General features: G+C 31.4%; 1 protein-coding gene across 10 annotated transcripts in view; it reads left to right on the top strand.

The window, feature by feature from the left end:
* The window catches only part of LOC130902217 (CUGBP Elav-like family member 4), a 1,507,660-nt gene that overhangs the window by 1,355,377 nt on the left and 126,349 nt on the right, over positions 1-25,934 (top strand). For all 10 annotated transcript variants that reach the window (XM_057814156.1, XM_057814160.1, XM_057814158.1 and 7 more), the window contains one exon: positions 4,319-4,444. In XM_057814156.1, the coding sequence (XP_057670139.1) occupies positions 4,319-4,444 (126 nt within the window). The remainder of the gene's footprint in view (positions 1-4,318; positions 4,445-25,934) is intronic.

Raw genomic sequence — 25,934 nt, 5'->3', positions numbered from 1 at the left:
GAAAAGTATTGATGCACAGATCAGCCATCAATCATCGGATTTCATCTAATTTTCACCATTCTCAAGTTATACTCAAATGCGATTTCCCCCTGTACATTACTTATGGGAGTTTTTCACATACACACGTTCTATTCTCAATATCTCAGGTTCTATTCAAGAGAGACTTCGTTTTAGTTTATGAACACTCGCTGAAACACCCTCTTTGTTTTGAGTTTTTGAACACTTAAATCGTTTGAGTTGGAGAGGAGTTAGGCGTGGACATTCAATGTGGAGTTATGGATTTTTCTAGGTTTTTGGCAATTTTCTACGTTCAAAGATCTATATCTCAGGTTCTAATATAGCTACAGAGTTCGTTCTTTTCTATTATAATGATTTCTGATACTTATTTAATTGATTCGATGCGAGCGAAGCCGCGGGTAGAAGCTAGTCAACTTGATTTTCAAAAGCGTTCATGAACCAGTCATCAAAAGAGACCAGTCACAATTTTGGAACTATCCTATGAGAATACACTATATTTTTGGAAATAAGTATCTTTTATCGAAATTAACTAGAAGTAGAAATTCATAGCCTAGATTCTCTATCAGAAACGTTCGCAAATCAAATAGCTTAAGCATTAAGACAAGGTACTCAATTTATAGATTTTCGCAAATACTGGTAATTAAAAAAAACACTTGCAAAACCATTTCACCCAGCAGCTAAGCAACTTTCCGAAAAAACATTTCCACCTCTCATATCACCAGCAGATGAAGCAAAGCCGAAAATGAGCCGAATTTTTTAAATAATTCCATTTCACATGAAAACCTGTACTTCAAGTTAGGTTTCAATATAATTTCCAACAAAAGTGAGAAATTTCTTACATCGTCCAATATCTCTTGAATTCTGTTTTCTAAGAACTTGCCATTTGTTTTGATAACCGCACCATAACAGCTATCCACATCATTGTTTTGGCACTTGGCAGTGTTGTTTTTCTTTGGTGCCAGATCGGAACCATGGGAAAAATTATGTAGTAATTCGCAACCAAATAATCGGATTAAATCATGGGTTCGATTGGGAGCATGTGAAAACTATCACTTTGAGTTCAATGTATTTTACAACTAACGTTTTATTTATTATAATGACTATAATAATGACGAATTTATCAAACTTGAATATTTTGGTTAATTTTTCAACCTCCGTCAGTAATGACAGAAAAGAGACCACTACATTCCTGGTTTGCAGAATTGTGGGATTATCTTTTAGTAACTCGGGATTGTGGCTTTGACATTTTTCACATATGGAAAACTGGTATCAGAAAAAACAACCTCACAATGGAAAATGCCATTCTGGCGTCTGTGCGTTACTTGTAGATTTATGTGGAAAACACTGCAACGAGGCAAATGTGTAATTCAATCTTGCGTAAACTACGTGGATAGAATTCTCAACATGAACTATGTTGAGACTCATCGTCAACACAATAAAAATGAGATGAATTTGTTGGTTATTGGGAATAGTTTGAATGCTCTTGGGCATTGTAAAACTTACACTCAAAAAGACAATCTCCTTTATAGTCTAAGAGCTAGAGCCAGATTTCACAATGATCACTGATATGGAATCTGTCTATCGTAAAACATTCATTTGGTGTCATTGCTCTAGATAGTGAGACGTTTGACCCCGCATAACAGCTGTCTGTATCCATCAGGGTGTCAGACCTTGTGGATTTAGACTACTACGGGATCAACCATTCCGTAGTCAAAAATGCTGACATATCACTGATTGTTTTTGTATGTATTTATGTCAAGTACTATTGTTCGTTTATTTTTCCCAAAAAATTGACCACTTTCACCCCTCGGAACTACTCCCTGTATCCACTGAGGTGTCAGCTCTCCCACTATTAGCTTATCCCAAGAAACCAATAAACACTTGGCGCCTTCATTCGACGTCCTAGTGAAATAAAAAGCAAACAAGTAATAGAAATAACTAACTATAATTAGTTTTCTTGATATCCAAATTGGTTGAAATAACTATATTGGTTATAGAAGAACTGAGCATATTAGTATTCCATATCGCTTTGCAAGCGTACTTAGTGATTCGATCTCATCTGCTGCCGTATTTCGAACATCCGTAACTTGGTTTGCAGAAGTCTTTGTGGTTTCTGAAGTTTCAATCAAAACCATTCCCATATCATGAATAAATTTTCTTCCACTGTTAGTTTTTCCTGATTAAACATTTTTCTTTAAATAACTAACAACAAAGTATTAATAGCTGCATGAGTTTTTGGGATGGTGACCTAACAATCAGTGTCGGTTACTTTTTATTCATACAAAAACGAACTATACTCAAAACTTATTCAATAACCAAGACCAATTTAACTGTTTATAATTCCTACATAACTTATGTATAACGTCTTTCCTTTGAACTTTTAGTTATCAGGTAAAATTTTGTGAACCCTCTGATAGTTTCTTACCAAATTATTAAAGTTTGGAATAAAATTTTTATTGTTCATTTGGAGAGAACGAACACTAGAACACTAGATTTGATTTTACTGTGGATTTATTTGTTGCTAATAAAATGAAACTTTCTGTATCAACTCCTTGCAAAAGTATGTAGGTTATTAAAAAGCTTTTGAAAATAGTATCTCACCATAATTTTTGTATGCGTAAATGAGAAAAACTCTGGAAATAAAGTCACATATACCTTTTTAGAGTTATTGACAGGCGAATTCACGTGGCGTATGATTAAAATGTTCTCTACTCTTTTCTTGGCATTATTACAGGGGATGATTGACCCCTATATCTTAATTTAAGTTCATGTTAAAAACATTCTACAGGAGGTAGATAATAGATAATATATAAAATGTTGTGAATCATAATTATTTAGTAGTGTTGTTTTAATAGAGAAAATAGAGTTTTTTTTCGAAACAAACTTTTTGATTTGATAAATATTTTGTCCAGAATTTTGTGTCTACGATGCTACTAAGATATTGAAATTATGATCCAGTTTGATAACGTTTAGCTCCAACTATATGAGGTTTTCCTCAGACATTGAATATGGAAGAAATATCAAGAATATCAATTGAATATCAAGAAATTCCACGTGGGCTCATGAAATTTATGAACAATACTTACTTCAAAACGTTGCTTCTTAGGATCTTTTTGCAAACGTTAGTGAAACATGACATTTTTTAATCCATTCGTTAATCCCAGAGCTGGATTTTCATCATGCTATTGACAGTGTCAGTAGAAGTACTTTTACCTTCCCTGAAAGCGAGATTGGTTAATACCCTGTAAAAACCTCAACGTTTTTACTTGGGATTAACATTTAATTCATATATTCGTAAATTAAAAAACTATTTTTGCTTTGAAATTCTATTGCAATTATGAATGTACAGTCATTTATATATATATATATATATATATATATATATATATATATATATATATATATCGTATTCAATGTTTCCAGAACAACAAGAATAAAAACACTCTTGTCATGAACTCCATTTTTATTAACAGCAGTTGACCTAGAAAAAATTGGAGAATCAAAATGGTCACTCGAAGTATAATATACTATTAAAAGTTGAAGTTTCTTAAGAACTCAGTAGATATTGATTCTTTCAGTGAATAAGCTATTATTCTACAAATTCATCACCTCCCATTTGATACCCGTAGAATATGAAGTTGGAAAATAGTGAATAATAAACTTACAATTTCACAGTCTGACGCGCGTTTTCATAACCAAGTCATACAGTGTATTTGAGAATGCTGGTGTAGTGAGAGTAATAAATAGTGTGTTCAGTATCAGTATCCATGCTCAACAAACCGACAGACAATTATTTCGACTTACAGACTACTATGTACTATATTTTCCAATCTGTCCTTTGTGTACGCCTCAACCTCAATATCCTCACTCAACATTAGCTCCTGAATAAAAGCAAGAATTTTGGAAAACAAATTGATAAATAAATGAATACTTCAGTAATAATTCCTTGTATAATATATGAATAGTAATTTTAACTTCTCCAAAATTCTTTCTTCACCTTGCTAGCTCCACAGCTCGTACCTTGAGTGTCAAAATTAGCGGTCTTAAGTGGAATTGCACCAAAAATTTCGTATAGATATTGTGAAGGATCGTTTACACTATGCTTCTAATATTATAAAATATAATGAAAACAATTTTATTATTATATTCTTTGTGATTGTGAAAAACATGATTTTGTGATTTATCATGTGTAAATGGAAATGATATTTGTTGCATAGTGTGAAAGTATCAATAAGTGTAAGAAAAAAATGTAAGCGCTTAAAATGTGCTTAATTAATTCAAATTCTGTTTGTGATCACAGATCGTAAGCTGTTCGTGGGTATGCTTAGTAAGCAACAAACTGAAGAAGATGTTAGACAACTTTTTGCACCTTTTGGAACTATAGAGGAGTGTACTATACTTCGGGGACCGGACGGAGCCAGTAAAGGTACAGTATTTAGATTACTGCAATTTATTAAATTATTAAAAGTAACTTAAACATAGATCTTCGACTTGACTGCATTGTAATATGCTGTCCAATCACTTTATATTCAAAATGCGACAACAGCAGAGCCGGAAATCCGATTTCATTGGAATCTTTCATGTTTTTTATTGATACAAGAGGACAGTCATACTATCAAATAAACTTCGTATATTTCTGTTGGAAGTGACTTCGATTTTGTTTTAAAAATACCTCCACTCCTTTCACACACAGTTTTATTACTAATAATGTTTTTTTTGTATCTCTTCTGTGATAGAGATTCATCAGAAATATCAAAATGGTTATAAGAATTGTTAGAGTTTCCGAATCTATCACAACGATTTTTTTTTATCGAAATATAGATGCATTTTTCAGTTTATTCCATATTTATCACTTGAAAAGTATCGATGGTAATGTCTATAAGTACTTACTTAACCATAAAATCTATTAACAATCTGAAATTCGTTTAGTTTCAGAAACACTCATAATAGAATAACAAAATTTAAATGATTTTGGAAAAGATATATTTAGATTAGTTTCGAGTGACGAGGAAAATGATTTTCTATCACTATGAAACAATTATACTATTCTACATCAATTTGGTAAATTTGCCTTATCACAAAGTAAGTTAGTTTGAAAATGTCTTCAGACTTAATATCACATCCTCAATTTTCAATTAATCGTATCGAAATAAAGTATTATAAATTTACTCCATTATTTGTTTGTTTCCTCTCAAATATAAATGAAATTATTTCCATTTTGAGTTCATGCTCTTTACGACGACTCAAAAGTGAAGGAGGAAGAAAGAAATTTCTCAATTAATTGAAATAACGTGACCCTCATTGAAAATTAATTGAAAATTTCACTCGGCTGATGCCGATGCTCCAGTGTGAAGTCACATAAAACTTGGATCTAAAATTACAGCTTCTCAATTCTCTGAAAAATACAAAAGAAATTGTTTAGAATCACTTTTTCTTAATACTAACAAATAATAATTTGATGTTATTTTTTTTTGTTCATTAGTATTTGTATATTTCACACAAGTTTGCTTGATGATTATATTTGATGGAAAAGAACCTTTACCGCTTCAACACATTTAGAATCGGGTGTGATCGTATTGGTCCAATACAAAATAAATAAATATTTAGTAGGGTCTAACCATCTAAGTTCACAACATATTTCAAATTCAAAGTGACTTTCATTGTTCTCTCTGGGTAACTACTGTTCTCAGTTTGAATTTATTTGAAAAATCCAGATATGTTGAGGCTGCAGTATACTTTGTAGACTTAAATATTGCTAAATGCTCTCTAGGTCATCGACTATATTGAAAAATACTAATGCATTTCATTGTTGAAGTAGTTTTGAAATTCACCAAAGCAAACGAGGTATAATAAAAATATGAAACGACGGAATTTTCATGAAAGCAAATCCTCACAGTCCATCTATTTCCACTAGTATTCTTCATCCCCTCATAAGATGGGACAAAGGATAGCCAGTGATGAGTTTCAACCTTTTCTACATTGACAATATGTTATTTTTCTATGTAGTAAAAAATTTATCTTGAACATCGCATTTATATCAAGTTTTCTTTCAAGTTCGATAAAAATGTACCAAAATGTATTTATAGTAATAATAGCCTCGAATACTTTATATCAGTGGTATGAGCGATGTAAAAAGGGACGTTAAGGGACATATTTTGACTTTTAGATCAACTGAATATGTGCATGAATTGGATAATTTTACAATTGATTATTCATGATCCGTACAAAGAATTTCAGCAGATTCTTAAGAGCTTAAGGATTACATTACCATTAAATCTATCGATATAACTCTGATAGAGAAGGTTTATAAATCCTTGCTATTGAAATGCCAGTCAATGATGATAACGAAACCCTCTCTTCAAAGTCTAAACTAGAAGTTTTGTTATTGAATATGTTTGCGCATTCTATTCTATGTTTAAAGACGATGGCTTGAGTCTTTTAGGAGTTGAAAGTCACCCTCCATTTCCTGCACCAATCCGAGAATTGATTCAGAGGATTTTGGTATTAAATGTTGAGAGAGCATGTCTTGGGCGGAAGCGATGAGTGCGGTATCGTTCGCATACAATTGGACCTTTTCTGTGGGGTCATGAGGCACTGGAGTATCATACGTATAGATAATGTACCGCCAGCTATTTCGTAATTTCATATTTCTCATTTAGAGTCCCCACCTCCACCCTATCTTACATAACAAACTCTACCACCAGCCGTCACCGGCAAGATACGGGAGTCTACCGCTTTTTTCTTATCCCTAAAGTGAAAAATGAACCAAAATTCCTTGATACTCAACATTAAGAAAACCACAATGAAATAATCTCCAATAAAGCCTCAGAAATTCCTTTACTCACAGATAAGTGAGGCTATTGCTAGTTAGGGCAGTAATTCAGGAGGAGATCATTTATAATTTGGAATAATTTTTTTACTTTGGTTCGAAAATAATTATTCTCAATATTTTTTCACTTCACCCCGTAAAATTTTGCATTCAGCCCTTCCGTATTCCAATTAATACAATAATTGTTATCTTCATCATCCAATGAAGGTATTACATAATACCAATAGCGCTGTGAAAGTTTCTGTTTACACAGATGTTAAATACTGATAAAGCTCGTTGATAATCTAATGCACATTTTACATAAAAATACAGTATTTCCATAAGGTAACCCATAAATCCAATATCAATTAAAATATTAGAGTAAGATGTAAATATCATGTATGGTTACTAATTTTCAAAAACTTAATGTAAGGGTAATACAAGGTAAATAAACTTTAAGGTAACAATTTATACAAATAAATTAAATATCTTGTACAATTAACGTTGATTTATTGAATGAATTAAGAATGATTAGTGAAAATATTGTTTTTTTTTTAGTAAATTGAGTTTATAAAATTAAAATTTTGAGATGGATTGTACCGGGTGTCTCAATAAGAATGGCTCTCGGCCATATCTCGGGAACCGTTTATAGTACAGCTTCGGGAAAAAAAAATTTATAACAAATGTGACCTCGAGAAAAACCTAGAAATTATTTACAGAGTTGTAGGTCCACTGCTAGAGGGCGTATTTAAAAAACCAAAAATTATAAAATGAGTAATTTACAATATTTGCCTAATTAAGATGTGCTGTATTGTTTTTTTGTACTAGTCATTAATTAATAATCAATTAATAAAAATTTTGTGTTAATTGAATAATTCTTAAGATATTTAAACATTATTTTTATACAATATAACTTGCCACTTAAAGAAAACTTATACTACATCACTTGAATGTCAGTACCGTGTCATGTCCATTCCTAGAATTTACCGATAAATTATTAATTTTTTTTGTCGTAACAAATGATTTAAACTAATTACCTTATAAATTCTAATGTTTATGATCAAACTGAGGAAAATTGATGCACTTGTTGTTTAATATCTTAAGTTACCATGTCAGTACCGTGTCATGTCCATTCCTAGAATTTACCGATAAATTATTAATTTTTTTTGTCGTAACAAATGATTTAAACTAATTACCTTATAAATTCTAATGTTTATGATCAAACTGAGGAAAATTGATGCACTTGTTGTTTAATATCTTAAGTTACCATGTCAGTACCGTGGATAAATGAGTCAGTACCGTGGAACTCAAAATCCGACATTTGTGTCTTGCTCGTGATACTTTGAAGTTGTAGTAAATTCCTCTTAGAGTTTTATTTTTACAGTAAAATAGGTGAATAATATGCATAAAAAAGTTAGAAAAGTTAAATTTTAAAATCTTGAAATTTTGAATACAAAAAATCACAGTTAGAACGGAATCACCCGTATATCTAATCTGATAAGTTTTAGTCTATATCTTCAAATTAGAGGTGGGGGGAAGCGGGAACTTTATTATGAAAAAACGCCAATTCTACTTAACCTATCTATGCAAACTCAGTCTTTTTGAAGAGAACTCCTTTCTACCAATGTAAGAGTTATAATTTCGAAACAACCTAATGAATAACGTATACGCTAGAGGGCGCTATTTATTAAATTTTGAATGGAAACAAAAGGTTTTGATCAAGGATTATAAAAGTAGACCAAACAGAATAGCTAAAACCGCATGTCGATATGTTTTTCGTATTACGAGATATCCTGAGAAATGTGTAAATTTTAAGCATTTTCCTTTAAACATAAATTACTCCGGGTTGACTGAACGGATTTAAACATTTTTTGAATCCTCAAAATTGTCTTTCCCTATTCTATTAATAATAGTTACAATTATTATGTCAATATTACTTATGCTGTCACCGGGAAACTGCGTTATGGTGTGAAAATGTGGCCGACATCTTTTCTACTTAAAAACCTCCCAAAATGAAGGCCCATTATCCATTTGCTCCAGTAAAATACTTCAAATTCGAACTTCCATATTTTGAAATATAGGCGTTTCCGCTGGAGCAAATTTGGTCACTCACTTCCTCATTTCATGTGATTTATGAATGTGGAATTTCATCAGGATATGAGGTGAGTGGTATACGGAATCATACGAAAAAAACTAAAAAAATTTTCAAAAGTAAGTTGTCTTTGAAACATTGTAACATGAATATTCATACGATTGCTGAAAGTGACAACATATTTCAAAGCAAAATTTTCCGGTTTCAGTTTATTCCGTGTCATTTCTAAATTACCGCAAAAATAACATAAGGAATTATTTAACATTCACATGTTATAACATAATCACAAATTAATTTTAAGTGTGGAAAGACGCTTTGTCACGGAATACTTGGCTAGCGTGTTTGTGCAAATAACATGACATTACTACATAACATTTAATTACCAATTACATAAATACTAGAAGAGATTTAACCGAAGTTGGAAAAGAATATATGACAATGCGTGGGCAAAATATGGTATATTTTCGTGATAGGTTAACATTTGAAAAAATAATCATTCATTTATAAACAACTGCAATGAGGTAATTAACAGGTAATTGAAAATGTCGTATATTTCGTTTAGAAAGTTGAGGAAGTCTTGGATGGGCCTTTGGATGATGTATTATAGAGATACTAGTCTTGGTTTTTTCTCAGTAACTACAGTTCAATAGTTTGATAGATCACGCAAATATGGGATTAATTATTGATGTCGACAATTGGTCAATATTTTAGTTTGAGAGATTGTTATTGTTTCAAATATTGTGAAAAGCAAAATTGAATATAAATACTCAGAAATAATCGAGTTAACTTGGGCATATTCACCAATAAATTTTGATACATCGGATAATTTAAGTTTCATTCAATGAAAATGCACCAATTATTGTATTACCTGCTATTCCAGCCCTTACATCTTTCGCGATTATTGGATGTAGAAGTAACTTATTTAGAGGAGAATAGTACGTGACTCATAGTTTCAATTATGTTGATTTCCATTGACACAGAAAGTAGCGCTATCTGAAAATATAACTTTATTTGAATAACTTTGATGATTGAGATCAGTTTTTCCCATAATTTTTTGCGCTACGCCGTTCCTTAGCTTCTTTAAAACTCTTATGTCCCCTGGGCCATTTACATAATGTCTAATATTAAGGAATTGAATTATACACTAAAGAAACTCAATAATTTCAAGGAAATTTTTGACATATAATGAAAAACTAAATTTCGAAATCCAAATGATTCAAATGAAGATTTTACTATTATTTTATTTCAATATGAGATGGTTGCGCTTAATGCTAGTTGCACCGAGATCTATATTAGGTTCCAATTTGAATATCTTCAGTCTCCATGTTGTGATATATCCAGCCGATTTCCTTTTTTACAAATTAATAATTAACAGCACTGAATCCACTTTAATTTATTTATGGAGATGAAAACGATGCTTCAGTTTCCTGCGCATTTGGTTAATTTGGGTATAAGATTTCTCAGAAAGTAAAGAAAGACTGATTTCCTATCTTCTACATGTGTGACTAGCATACAAGCTCTGGCCAATATCCACCAAATAAATTGTGCGACCTCTTCTATTAATATTTTTTTCTAAACATCACTGTGGATTTTCCGTTGGTAACCACTCACATATTTGTGAAGATTGTGAATATTCACTAACTTATTTACTATTAATGTCTTATTTATCATCAAATATCCAGCACTCAGAGAGTTCCAAGAAAATTCTTCGGACCTATCATTGAAGTGTGAATGTTTTCTGCAGCATTTTATACATCCACTTTGAAAATTGGCCAGATTCTTTGTCGTCTGAGTCTGTAGTCTTTGCCACTAACAGGTTTTCAACATCTTGTTCTATTTATTATTTTCGACTTGGTACAAACTTATCACAAAATCGTAGAATTTGTAAATGGGATTTGAACCCAAGAGGAGAATGTATGTAAAAGTATGGAAACTAGTTAAACTAACCTATAGTCCATAGGAACCATACATTTCCATAAAATCATTCAAAACAAAATTCCTCTTAAAAAATATAGATTAATTGAATTTCTATCAATTAACTGGTGAATTAGTGGATTATTTGATTGATATAAGTATCTTCATCAATACTAAGGAGAAATCTAGAATTTCGAGCCAAAATATTGAAAAGAAGTTAGTTAAATTATATCAATTAAAAAAAATGTATCATACAAATTAATTGACTGAATTTTATCTCCTTATTTGCCAATATTTGTTTTTATAATTCCCTTTGAGGCTCTGTCTAATTGATACAGAAGTCTTCTGCTCTTATCTTTTTACTGCCTTTTGCTAGCATGGCGACAATCTGATTTCAGATTTCTCTCTTACCACAGTTGCATAATTGTATACATCTGGAAAATAAAATTGTGGAAAGCAGCTATTCATTAATTTTCTTATTATGGAAGTTTGTCATCTGCTTTTATTGAAGATTATTCATGAAGACGCAGCTGCGTACGTCAACTTTTTCAACTATTTTAAATGAAATTTATTAGAAAAAATCATAGGCACAGTCATTCTTCTTATCAGAGAAACATGAGAATAAACTGTTGCTGATATTCATTCTGAACACTCTGCTTATGCTAGCACTACACCAACACCCACAATTACACTTACTGGCGTGTTTCATAACCAAGTTATCGTTTTCAGAGCCTAAAGGTAAACTTTCTAATGTCTACAGAAAAGGATCTTTGTTATAATGCAGTTTTACTAGATTACGTAGGTTATTTTATGATGTATCGCTACGAAATTAGCATTTTGTACACAAATTAATAGTAAACAAGTGGTTAGGTTAGATTACATTATAAGCTTGTTGAAAATTGTCTATTTTTCTAAATCAATTTCAATAAATTTATTTTTGGAACATTTGTAGATGTCAACTGAAAAAAGTCAATGAATATTTTTTATTGGATCCGTCCTTAATCATGATTAAGAGAGTGCACAATATATAAGACAAACAATGAATGTTAATCATTCCAATAAATTGGATACAATAACATTAAAAACATAATAAAGTATCGAAACTCCTTCCTATTGCAGTAACCACAGCCTTATATCTGTTAATCAAGGTAAAAATGAAGTTGTCGATCTTCTGTTGGTTAGTGGTAGAGTTAAGTTGGAATTTCTGGAACCGTTGGCGATATTCATACTGAATACACTGTTTATACCTACACTACATCAACACTCACAATTACACAGCCTGATGCGCGTTTCGATAACCAAGTTATCATCTTTAGAGACTGAAGTTAAACCTTCTTCTTTAGTGACTGAAGGGTTAACTGGTTATCGAAACGCGCGTCAGACAGTGTAATTGTGAGTGTTGGTGTAGTGATGGTGTAAACAGTGTATTCAGTAGTAGTAGAGATTGAAAAAATTATCAAAAAGATGCTTTCCTATCACTAACGCACTCTACTGAAGCAATTCTTCATTCTAACGAAGTCCCAAAGATATTGAGGGGGTTAAGACCGAGAGACATTGCAAAACATTGATTTGTGCATTTTTCAAATAATGGTTCTCTAAGCACTTGAAATGCACTGTCATTTATAAGATGAATATACTGGCTGACTTGTGCGGTATATGGACACACTATGGACTGCAGAATGTTTTTGCGATAACCGGCAGCATTAAACTAATCAAGGGCTTAATGCAAGGCATAACATATAACAGTTTTTTCATTGCTTGAACGCCAGTAACAAAAAATAGTACATATATGATAATCGAAAACGTAAAAAACATTGGCTATCTCCAAATGAATTACCACGAAGTACTTCAAAGCCGGATATACACCGGGGCAGTTCATTTTGGGTCTAAACCTGAAAAAGACATCAATTCCATTGCGAACAATTGAATAGAATTAACATATAGTAGAGTCCATCGGATTTCCATTTGTTCCAATCTCTGCATTATTGTCTTGTGAAAAATTTTGACCAAATGTCGAAAATATCATCTCAAGATATTTTACCCAAAAACAATTTTGATCCGTCCGAAATTAAAAATTTGTATAACAGATGCAAAGTATTGTTCAGGTGATTATTGATTGAAAATAAGAACTTGTTAAATATTTATTTGTTTGAATCAAATTTAAGAACGCGATATATCTTTCCGCTCCTTCTATGTATATTCCAGAACAACTCATAAATAAGGAGGGTTCTCTGTATATTTTAGAAATAATTGCGGAAGCAATAACTTGGGGGAGACGAATTTGATCATAATTCTTATACGAGTAACGTTACGCAACTGCTATACACTCACTCCTCGCAGTTGGATCAAGTGATAACTCCTTCACATGGTCTTCTAATGATGTTTGGAATAGTCTTTAATTTTTTAATAAAATGAATCATCATTCTTTTATACGGATTTTACGTTGCTACTCACGTTAGAAAATTGATGACATAGAAGCTCAAATAAAGGCAAAGAAATATCAGAAGGCTACCAAAACAAATTAACTTTTATGTGAATATAGAATAGATGAAACATAGAGGCACTTATATTGAACGGTGAATGTCATGATATTAAACCAAATATCCATTCTCATTTACACGTTCCTCCAATAACTCTATTATGACACATTTTCATAAAACTGAATCGACAAATAACGCACGCCTATGCTAACCATAGATAAAGAGGGACCGACAAAATAAAAGTAGGGAGAAAGTAAGAAGGACCGTAGCTATATAGATACTCTATTACTGTCAACACTAATTGAGATATAGAAGAGAGTCAGATCTCTAGATAGGACACGAACCAAATTGCATTCTCTCTGAAACCATTCCTCTTCAAAAGAAAGAAATGTAAAATTCCTTTTTATTGTGTTTTTCTCCCAGAACCGATTCGAGGGAAAAGTTTCAACTGTAATTGTACGGAAATATTATCATGATGTATTCAATTGGTAAAGCAGATAATTTGAAAGCAGTGGTTTGTACCTCTCGGATGTATACTCATTTTCATGGAAAATATTGATATTTATTCAATTATATTCAAAATGTAGTGGAAAGCAATTGAAATTGAATGTAAAACTGAGCGATTTTAAAGCTTTTTCTACATATATTTATAATTTATATTCATGGTTAAACTAGGATTTCAATTTCTAATTCCAGTAATGATAAAGTTGTAAACTATTTTTCATAAATGGAATGAAAATACTTGGCACCCAGAAAATCTACGAATTCGAAATAGAAGTTTTTAAGTTCCCTATCAACAAACTTAAGCGGTTAAATCTCTGAAATAAGAGATTTCAAAGATATTTGTAAGTAAAATTTAATAGTAGTCTCCAAAACGTACACACACATTTCTGGCAATTATATCCCCCTTTTATAATTTGATATTATTTAGAAGCTACTGAATAATTTAGTTATTTGGAACATTTGAATAATTGTAACTATTCGTTTGCAATTTTACTATAAGCTATGATACAAGATTATACATTTTGATGAAAATGGTTAGTAATTCCTGAGACGGTGTCTTATAGATCCATTTATCACTGAGTAACAAGTCCATGGTTGATATTTTTCTCTTTCTCTTTTTTCAACATATCCTTACCACTTTGTCTAAAAATGTATCCGTCCCATCAGAATCTATATGCTTTTTGGAATTTAATCTTTTCCTTTTCTCCTGCCCAGAAATCATGAATGTTCAAATTCTTGCATTAATCTCCTGTACATATTTATTGCCTCTTGTAGAATATTTTATTCTAAATCTTATGAAAAGAGATGAGAGATGAGAGAGTTGAAACAAACAAAATTGTGGCCTATGAGAAAATGATATAGTTAAAAAAATATATTCAAAAGGTTATTCGAGATTCGTTAGATGGATATTTTTTCAATAAATCAATAATCACGTCTCTAACATGTTTTTCTACATCAAAGAGGACCAATAAAAGCATAGTCTGAACCCTGTGGTGCGAATAATAAAATGAAATAAATTATTACCATATATAGAACCCCAAAGCATCTTAATTTCAGATAACGAAATAGTTTCTCTCTCAAAACTGACTTACCAATTATATTAATGAATATTTCTCGTATAGATAGTCTTGATTCTAGGTATATCTAAATGAAAAATAGGTTTTTCATAGAAATTATTGGTACTGTTTGGACCTAATCGATTTAATTTTGGTATTTACCTAGATATATCTTTAAATGAGGGAATCTTGTATATATATAATGCAAATTTTGGAAACTGCAACAACGATTTGAAATTTAGTATACAGGGTATTTCGCGAGTCAATTTCTTTTCGATAATTGAATTAAACATATAGTTTTTTATTGAAAAAAATATATACATAATTGGAAGTAAAGTAACAACAAAAGAGTGGCGATGGGGTAGTCCCAATCTTGAATCTCCGATTCGGCGGAAAAGAAATAGTACTAGGAGAAAATTTTCACCATTCTCTGCTGTGGAATAAATTGAATTGCAACATAATATCATTTCAAGCAAAAATTGTATTGATGAAGTATTTGGTGACTTTTTAGCCAATGAAAATTATGAGATGAACGACGGGCCATACTTCTTAACAATGATGTTGAAAAAATTAAAGATAATATAGTTGCCAAAATTCCCGGAGAGTACAAAATCTAACCTAGCTATGACTCAATGAAAGATCAACTTGAGTATCATTAGAATTCACAATAGTATTTCTCAGTAGTTTCAACATTCCAGACGTGCAACCACACGAACTTAAATTGAGAAAAAATGCGTGAATGATTTTGTTGTGTAATTCAGATGTATCAAAAAGATTTTGCAATGGTCTGAGACTAATTCTAACAATTCTGTGTATTCACATAATAAAGGCGAAAATTGTTACTGGTGAAAAATCTGACCATTCGACAATGGAGAGCATACACCAGAAACTCATCAAAAAAAAAACTGGAATGCACCAAGCAGCGTCGCCAATGTCCCGCTATATATGTATTTTGCTATAACTGTTCACAAGGGCACACATTCGAATCTGTTGAGGTTTACCTTAAATCAAGTCTCCAGTCTTTATAAATGGCATGTTTTTCATAAGTGGCTTATTTTAGACTAGAGTTAAGCAACCAAATACTTTAATACATATACATAATACATACTCGCAATACAGTATGGAAGGAATTATGAGACGCCATTTCAAAATTAAAACTGATGAAAAAAATATTAAATTAATTGTATTCGTGATATTTTCATTCATATAATCAGTTAATATTTTTTCTTTGTAATGTCGGCAAGATCGAAAAATATTATTCATATTTCATGAGTATGTGATTTGCATTTAATATTATTTTTTAAAATAACCGAAATACCAAGCAAAGCTTGGTTCAAACTATACACGTATTTCATATCCTCATTGACCGAAACCCAATTTTTGATATACGAAGGAAATTCAACAATAATTATAATAATATGATATAAATATGCCTTGATTTTCCAATTCTTATCAGAAAATTTCAGAATATAGGAAAAATGATGAAATTATTTCTCTTTTGCACTCACACTTAACTATATACAAAAAAAAACTGTACAGCTCTCTGTACAGGAAACTTTATGTCTATTTAATTGTGTATGACACTTATGTAGTTCTCTACTTAGTAATTTACAGAAACAACGCCTCTAATTGGTGGTATCTAACTGCCAAAAGCTATGTCAATTGACATTTACGACTTTATTTTATTGTATGAACATAATTTATTAACGAATATTTCTTATGTTTACGTTTAATTGGTTTCGTTTCCATGTCAAAGAAATGATCAAATTGTGTCTGAGACATCTTCAAAAAGTTATCGTATGCTATTGAATCTTCTTGCAGAGGCGCGTTCGAAGTCGAATGACTACTTGTTCTTCTTTGAATCCAGGACCTGATTTTCGCTTTGGTTTTTCCGAACATTGCGTTGGTAAATAGATTAGAACTTGATCATATACTCAGCCACAAAAGCAGAAAATCGAGTAAAATTATTTCAACAAGGAATGATTTATTAAGTTAAGCTAAACGCTAAACATAAACAGAACACCGACTAAGCTGAATCCAGATTATAATAAAGGTAGAGGAACTCTTCAGATTTCTGAACAAATAGGAGCTAACGTCAATTCTTTACGTAAATTATTAAAGAGCTACACAAATTAGGTTTCGAATAACTACTTACAACTGCAGTAGCAAATGTACATATCATTAACAAAGAAATGCATAATAAAGATCTGTCCATAACTGATTTAAAACAAATTTTGTAGAGCAATTGACTTACAACATTATTCACAAAAAAAACCGGATTAAATCATATAATAAAATGTTTTTTTCTGTGGGGTAGCTGAGAATAAAACAAAAAAAGTTACAACGTTCTGTGTCGAGTGTATAAGAGAATCACCTATGTGTGCCTGGACAGTTTCAATTTATTACGTTTAAATATACTTTTTATGTAGGTGCTATTCAACTATCAAATCCCAAAGAAGGGTATAAAATTGTTGAAAAATAGAAAAAAAACTGGAAAAGAGAATTAATAAACAGAAAATGATAAATAACATGTTAAGAATAAGAATAAATGAATGTTATAATCATTCAACAAACAAAATAGACCCCAAACATAAAAATAGAAAACATGTAACTTTGTACGACGTCTTTTCCTTCAATTTACCGAATATTATATAAAAATAAGTTGTAAGGCAAATAAAATTTCAATATTTCTGTAACTGAAAATATGATATACCAAATAATAGACGTTGTAATATAAAAATGAAAGATAAAATATGGTATATGATATTCCTTGTAGTTTTGTGATACTGTTTACGTGAAACAAATATTTCAATTGAATTTAATTCTACGTAACTGAAACCTAGTAGCAACATGAGTGGAAGCACTCTATCAAAATGGAAGTTTGTCTTGGCTACAGATAATAACGCAATTATACCAAATTATTTTACATCATGAAGTGCGATAAGACCTTGGGGTTTTGTATATACCGTCAGCTTTGCTGTGTTTTTCTGAAGGTCTAGATCATCATGAATTACTGGAAGCAGCTTGATCAATGACCATAAAAGCTTGACGTAGAATCTTATCCACTGAAAACATGGATGGAACAAATGAGAGACGAGTAATAAGTAACTGATGTATTTGAGTATAAGATATTAGCATTTTTCCTTTTCCACAATCCTTATAGCAGATGTTACACTAATCCAAAATTAGAGGCTCTTTAATAGCTGTAGTAACCAACCATATCAGTCCGAACAACTTGACTATTGTTGGTTTTCATCTTTTTTTTTATGGGGTGGATGATTCACACTTCTTTTGTATCTTCATTCGATTTCTCTTTAGTGTGTAGTGAATAGTAACTAACTCTTAGGTAACTAATTTTAAGGTAGTTCCTCTAACGTCTTTCTTACTCCCTGCTTCGTTCAAAACATATTCACGTCGTGGTACACAGCTGCAATTTAATCATTCCAACAAATACATAAGGCCTTCGGGATTCAATGAAAAAATATTGTGAGTTTATGTTCTGACCTGTTGCTCAAACATTTTATAATATATTTAGACCATGATTTGGAGTACTGCAAACTATATGTAAACTTGGGATTTAGATTATATAAGAATTGTATATTACGGTAAAAGAAATATACAATTAGTAGTAGTAGTAGTAAAGTTAGGTTAGGTTAGATTAGGTTAGGTTTGATTAAATTAGGTTAGGTAATGTTAGGAAGTAACTACTCAAATAAAACCTGCACTCTATTCTCCTGGTCCAATAAGTAGGGTTAGTTGATTTGAATCTAATGTTAAATCTGATCATCCAACAGTGTTGAAAATGATGTTACACTCATAAAAGACGTAGCTTCTGGCGTGAAATTTACTAATTTACTTCAATCATGTTTTATGATGCTGCTTAAGATCTGTATTACTTTTATAGATATAAAGTTATAAAACACTATAAATTTGAAGACCTGTTAAAAAATCCGATTTAAATGAAGAAAATCTGATTTAAATAAAAAAAGTCACGAACACTGCCAATAAGTAATGATATTTTTCACATTCCCCATTATGAGCCGGGGACTTTCTAAGCTAACCGGTAAATTTGACAAATATGAAATAATTAATCATATTTATCAAATTCACTGATAATTTTATGTAATCACCGACTTTATTGTAACATACATATTGAATAAAAAAATACTTTGGATGTCTGTTGAATTTAGTCCCGCTGTCACACGTCCCGCCGATTGCTTAAAGTGTTCCTCTTTTTAGAAAATATTTTTTTTTTCAAATGATCTGTCAAAAAATATTACCTACTGCTTACTACGTTGAATAGAAAGTAATGAAAAATATGAGAAAGAATACATTAAATGCATGCAAAGTAAACTAAATTGGGCAATGTACCGAGTTAAATCAGTCAATCATTGCCTTTACGTCTTGGCTTAATTCAGGTAAGTGTAGAGAGTGCGTGTTGTTGTTATCAATTTGAAGTTCGGTTTGACTCATTATTTGATTGACAAAGGTAGAGCAAGAATCGCCACAACGTGACGGCCAATAAGATAAAATTTAGTGCCCCGTTTTCAGCATTTGTAGTAAATTTTATTTCTAGTATTCCCCCACAGAATGAAAGATGACTAGATAAAGATAATGTCAAAATGGAGACTTAAGCACAGATTTTCCATTTATAAAAAAAAAAACAAAATAGACTATATATATGTTAACTCCTTTGCTAAATTTTCGGTCTTACTTGGTGATAAAAACGGTATTGCTAAATATCTACATAATAATATACAAACAGATTCTGATTTAATTCCACTTGATATTGGGAATATTATTGCAAAAATGTATTCGTATTTTCCTAAATATACTGCGTATGTTAAAATTTAAAAGTAAAAAGTGAACGATTTTTGTGGAAGCATAGAAATCGAACATGAAAAATTCTTCATTACAGCAAAGCAACATGACAGAGCTCTTTTACCAGCTGTAGAAAATTTTTTAGAAATATACGAATCATCAAAATCATACTTTTCATCACAAGATGAATGTCAAATAATATTAAAACTCTTTTTTGAAAATGACACAACACAAATTCAACTTCAGTTCATCCATAAATTGAACAAAAATTATTTCGGAAGAGAAAAATGACATAATTTTCTAAAATATAACAATAATTCAATTCGAAGACAATAATCTTTTTCATTAGGTGACATTGAAAAACGAAATTTGATGGGAATATGTGGAAAAATTTGTTGAATAAATTATAAATATTATCCGAAAAATAATATTTAATATTTGCTGATCATGACTTTTTTTATGTTATTGGTAAAAGTACAAAAAATATACAGAGTTATTAGTGTTTTTTCTATTATCAATAAAAGATGAACTAAAAAATGCAGTTGAACATCAACCGTTTTTGTCTCAGCTAACATTTTAATTAGGAGTAAATAATTCCAGCGATTTTAAATTCGAACGTACAAAGTACGTTTTAATATTTATATACCAACGAACGTACGCTGTACGTCATAATAATGAATCTAGACTGAAAGCTTCAATAACTACAAAACAAAATGATATTTTGTTAAAATTCATTATACGTGATTTATTTTATATAAAATGTAAACAAAATGATTATAACGGTTTGGCATACACAATACAGGTCTGATGTTATTTGAAGAAAACAGAATACATCTTCATTGTGGTCGTAGACCACAACGAGTAGGTGGAAATGTTGAAAGTGTATGAACAACAGGTTCATCATGAACTTCAAATTGTTGCTTCGACGTCGTCTAGGAAATGCATCCAATATTTCGATATTGCACGTTGAACAAAATGTATTTATAATTTCTTGAACTAGGTGTATGATTTACGGCAACAATTATGGGCATGCAATAATTGATCGATTTTATCGACGCCTCGCGTACACTGTGTGTATGGTTGAATAGGATGGCATGGAACACCAACAACATATCTCTCTCTTTCTTTCGAAGAAATGTTCACGTCTCTTCTATCAAAAAATTTTAAAATAATTACATTCTCTTTTCTTGCAAATGCTGACTGGTGTTTAATACATTTGGAACCCCTCTAACCCATCGTATTTTACCAGTCCTTCTCTTTATAATAAATGTTCAGCAAGCCTATTGCTACTGTACCCAAGTTCAGTAATTTTCTACCAAGATGAATTACTATTCTTTCTGAAAGTGATAATCTAGTATTATCAATGTCGTGAGGAATAAGAAACTGCTGCTGACCTTGTCCAATATAAATTTCGAACCTATACATATATAAAAATTTGTACTTTTTGTACCAATCTGGAACGCTTTGACTCTATATATTGTCGGAAATTCAGGCGAACTTTGTATAACATGAATAATTCATTAACAACAACATTCTTACTTGGTTGATAATTATGTTGAAAAATTCTCTCTATGCGTTCTAAAAATACGGAATAATCTCTCATTTGCTGGTCGAGCATTTGGTCAACAAATTTCAAGAATTTTAATATTTATAGAAATCGACTGTGGAGTATTTATTATTTAACGTGAACTTTCATACATTGAAATTTGTGGTTTTTAGTGAGGCCCGTATTTAATAGATAACCAAAAAATATTTCAAATCCATTGTAGACCATGAATTTTGAAATCTATATGCGTTTGATACATTGTTCAATAAAATTAAACAATTCATCAGGCAAAAAGGCATCTACAAACCTTGTAAAAGATACTTGTCTTCCATAGGAAACACATCAGGATTTGGACCTGGAATTCCAAGAAATTTCTGGCAAATTATCAGGTCGAGTATCCCCAAATGGATCAAATTCCATGCAAGGCGATCGTCATCAACATATGAAGTGTTACTGAAATCTGATAAAATTTAATCGTCGCTACTAGTAAAATTTTCACTTTCACTGTCGGATGTAATATTGTCGAACAAAAAATCGGAGTGTGAATCACTCTCCCTCCTGATTAGAGGAGAATTTATTCTAGATATTTGTATAAATAATTTAACGAAGACTCTACTTCAAATAGAAATTTTAAACTAGAATGCTTGCAAATCCCAACTTTAATTATAAATAAAATTAAAAGGCATTGCCTTTGCCAGCTAGCCTGAAACCGGCCGCTTATTGAACCAATATGATAGTGGAGGAGGAGAACTATTATTCTGAAATATATACAAAGTATAAAAATATTAATAATTTTCCAGTGTAAGTTTGATGTTGAAGTAGACGTACGTCTTACGTCCATTCGTAATAAAAGGATTAAAACTTCAAAACCTTTCACGACATTTCAATAAATGATCCAAATCCATTACAAAGAATTCAACCGTAACAAAATATGACAAAATATGAACAAAATATATACAAGAACCGGCTATGAAATAACGAGACTGGTTACAAAAAATGGTTGCCTTATAAAAATTATTCTACTTTCGAATGCTTCCTTTCAAAATACTTCTCTCCTCTCAACAGACCCTTGCCATACAATTTTTCCATTGATTGAGCGCTTTCAGGAGCTCTGCCGTTTTTGTCTTTGTAGATTCTATCGACTCAAATCGGGTCCCTTTTAAAGCAGATCTTTTTCTAACCTTCCAAGGCAGACCCTGAGCAGACCCGTTGACGCAAGAACTTTTGGTCGGGAGTCAGATTTTTTGGCACCAACCTTGCACAGGCTTTTGTCATGTAATTCCTCGTGTAAAATTTTTCTGACTGTTCCTTTATTGGCGTTTACAGCCTTCGTAATTATGTACATTCGACGATCTGTACGCACAATTTGGTACTCTCTCGACCCTTACTAAAGCGCTTACATCACTCAGGCGCACGAGATACAGAATTGTCCCCATAGGCTTCTTGCAACAATTTATAGTCTTCAGTTGGAGTTTTTTTCAATTTAAGATTGATTCGTTGCTCCTGTTTTCGTCACACATGGTTTTCGGCAATAGAAAAAAACACGTTAGTTTCAAATCGCTACTACACAAATACTATAATAGTGACGGAAACATGTTTTGGCACGTGCATATTTAATAGCCAGACGTCGTATACAAATAATCATAATCACCAATAATTAATACATTTCCATACAAGTATAGTTGAATGTATACAACAAAAAAAAATGTGGTCACTTTATTTTACTTTAAGAGAGCATTTTCCTCTAATTATGAATATGAATAGAAATCAGTCATCATCCAGATAATTTGAAAACAATGCAACTGAATGATGGAATTTTCAGTCAATAATAGATTCATATAGTTATCGATCATATTAGTTCATAACATAATTTCCTGTGCTTACAGCCATTTTTAGGGAACTCATATATAGTCTGGATTGATTTCGTTCAGGAAATGGGCAAAATCGACAATGAACGAATGAATACAAAATGAGAAATGAAAGTTCAAAATTGAGGACATGAAATGTGTGTTCATGTCAATGGGAGAAGAAGAAAGAAAAACTGTAAATAATCATCCATTACTGGACATTTTAAGTTGATAACGCCCCAATGCAGTGAGAATAAAATCTATGAACATACGATAGCAAATCAGATCTTTAAATAGTAAGTTCAGAATGATTGGAAGATACACTGAAATGAATATTATGACAATAAGGATTATAATTCACTTACTGTGCATCTCAAAAAATGTAATGTAAACCAAAGGAAAGACTGTTTCACGACCACATTATTCTAGAGGAGCGGTGATGGTGTCATTCAAGAGTCTTGTTCAAGCACCGTTAACTAGGTTCGACAATAACCATGCGTATGAAGTTGGTACATACATTACGAGCGTTCCGTGATTACAACCCAGCGCGCCTTTCAGAATAGTTTCAATTCAGTCTATCTGAACCCTGTTCCAGATCAGACTTGGATTGTGGATCAGCACATTTAGACACAGTGCAAGTGCAACAAAACCAGAAATCGAAGTCCTTCGGTCTATTGATGACAGAGCTTTAATATTTGAATCACCACAGCGTTCTGCGCGCAAATATGCATCTGATTTTCCAAACGCTCTGTGAGGAAAATTCTCCATGAAGACCTACATTTCAATACTTACAAGATAAAGATTATGCAGAAAGTGTCAAAGAGGCTTAAACCGATTCTAGAATATTAGAATATTATCAATAGACTTGAGTTACCCAGAAATTATCAGAACTTCCAAAATATTCAAACTGTGAATGTACTGAACCTGAACGTCTCTTAACCAATTGATCCAATAATTTGAAACATATTCTTCTTGGCTCTAAGATAAATGACCATATTCGTTCTGGGCTGTTCATTTTTGCGTTCTCAACAAGTCTGCTGTCTTCCATTCTTTTTTTATGTTTGTTATAGAACTTTCGTCTCTGTGTCAACCATTTTCATATATTCTGTATTCCACTTAGCATTTCCATTTTTGTCGTGTGGAGTTTTGGCTTGTATACTTCTTATTATTCTACTCATAATAATAATTTTGTTTTAGATATTCAGGAGTTCTAACAATAACCGTTAGAGGAAATGATTTGATGAAAACGTCTACAATTCAGAATAAAATAAGTTTTCACAGTTATTTCTTAGGAAAAGCAATCTTTATAAATACCCACACATATTTATCCACAATGTCATGTTAAATAAAATAATTCAATCACTGTAACATCAACGCCAAGGCATTTTCCCCGTACATACATTAAAAAGGTAACTCTTTCCACAACTCCACTTTAAGTCCGTCGAGAATTCATCTTCCTTGAAGAGTTCAAGTGCTGTTAAGCTCGAAGTAATTTGAAGAGAAATTAGTCAGTAAAAGGAATTAAGATGTCTCTAGTCTAACTTCTACATGTTTCTATAGATTGTTGTCATGACAACGGTATCAGAAATTATTCCGCTTACAATTGCACCGATTCTGGCCTTACAAGTTAATGCAAATATTCTCAAATAGTTAACCTAGGTGTGTAGTTATTATTTATCTATTAGAGTCGATTGATTTTCACCCACCAAATTATTCTAAAAACATCAAATTTATCATTATTTCGAGGTTGTTAGTTAATCTTTGAGATATGGCACTGATGTGAGTATATCAAATTTGACATTGCCGTAATAAACATAAAATAACATTCTCTGCACCTGTTGTTATACGAGTGCTATTCAAGTTCTTTACAGTTACTTTAAATATTTATTTTGGTCAAAAAATGAAAAAAATAATACGATGATTTTGAATGACTTTTGTCGACTCCACTTTTGGGGATGAAACACCATCTCGAGCCACCGTGTTTCGTTTGTTTTCCGAAATCAATTGAGCTTGCTTGCAGAAAGACTTTCTTAAAGTTTATCCAAAATCAGCTGTTGATACTGTACGTAAACTGATACTGCAAGATAGTCATGTGACATATCGTAAGATTGAGGCATATTTATACATTAGCTGCCAAGAAGATACGATTAGTTTACCAAAAGCAGAAAAAACGTTTTTGAACAGTCAAAACATCGAATTGACGGATCATATGCCGTACCCTTGTTTAGGTTTCAAATTACATGTTTTGGATCGTAATGAAAAAAATTTTCGACAATTGGTTCAAATGCATGCAAAAGTGTACTGATCCTAATGGAGAATAATTGGAAAAACAATAAAGCCATATCCAATTAAAAATGTTTCGTTATATTTGTCTCGTTCAAAACAATAATAACAACCCTTGATATACAATATTGAATAATATTGAATATTCTTGGTTGGCAATCCGTCACAGGAACATGCAATATACAATTAACCTGTTATTAAAGCCAAACTGAACAGCAACGATGGAAACAGAAGGAAGGTCTATTTGGCAAATAAGTACTGTGTAGTAATGATAACGCGCTTTTGTAGTACTAGCTTAAACTAGCAGCTAATGTCAAATGACTGTCTACTTGAAGATTGTTCTCCTCTTATAGAAAAGAATACTATCTAACGTTATAATAGTATATCTATAAATATATCCAAAGTAGTCTCATAAATAGATTATTATAAGTTTCATTGAAACAAACATTTGTTGAAATTCAATAATTATATATTCATATAACATTTTCTGTTTGGTTCAAAAATAAAAGATGATTCTTTATCCAACGTTAGACTTCGCTTTTTTTCGACTGACAGCTGTTTGTAAA

Source organism: Diorhabda carinulata, chromosome X (genome assembly GCF_026250575.1).
Source record: "Diorhabda carinulata isolate Delta chromosome X, icDioCari1.1, whole genome shotgun sequence".
NCBI classification, from domain to species: domain Eukaryota; kingdom Metazoa; phylum Arthropoda; class Insecta; order Coleoptera; family Chrysomelidae; genus Diorhabda; species Diorhabda carinulata.
The sequence above is the reverse complement of the archived record's forward strand: the minus strand, read 5'-3'. Positions and strand labels throughout refer to the sequence as shown.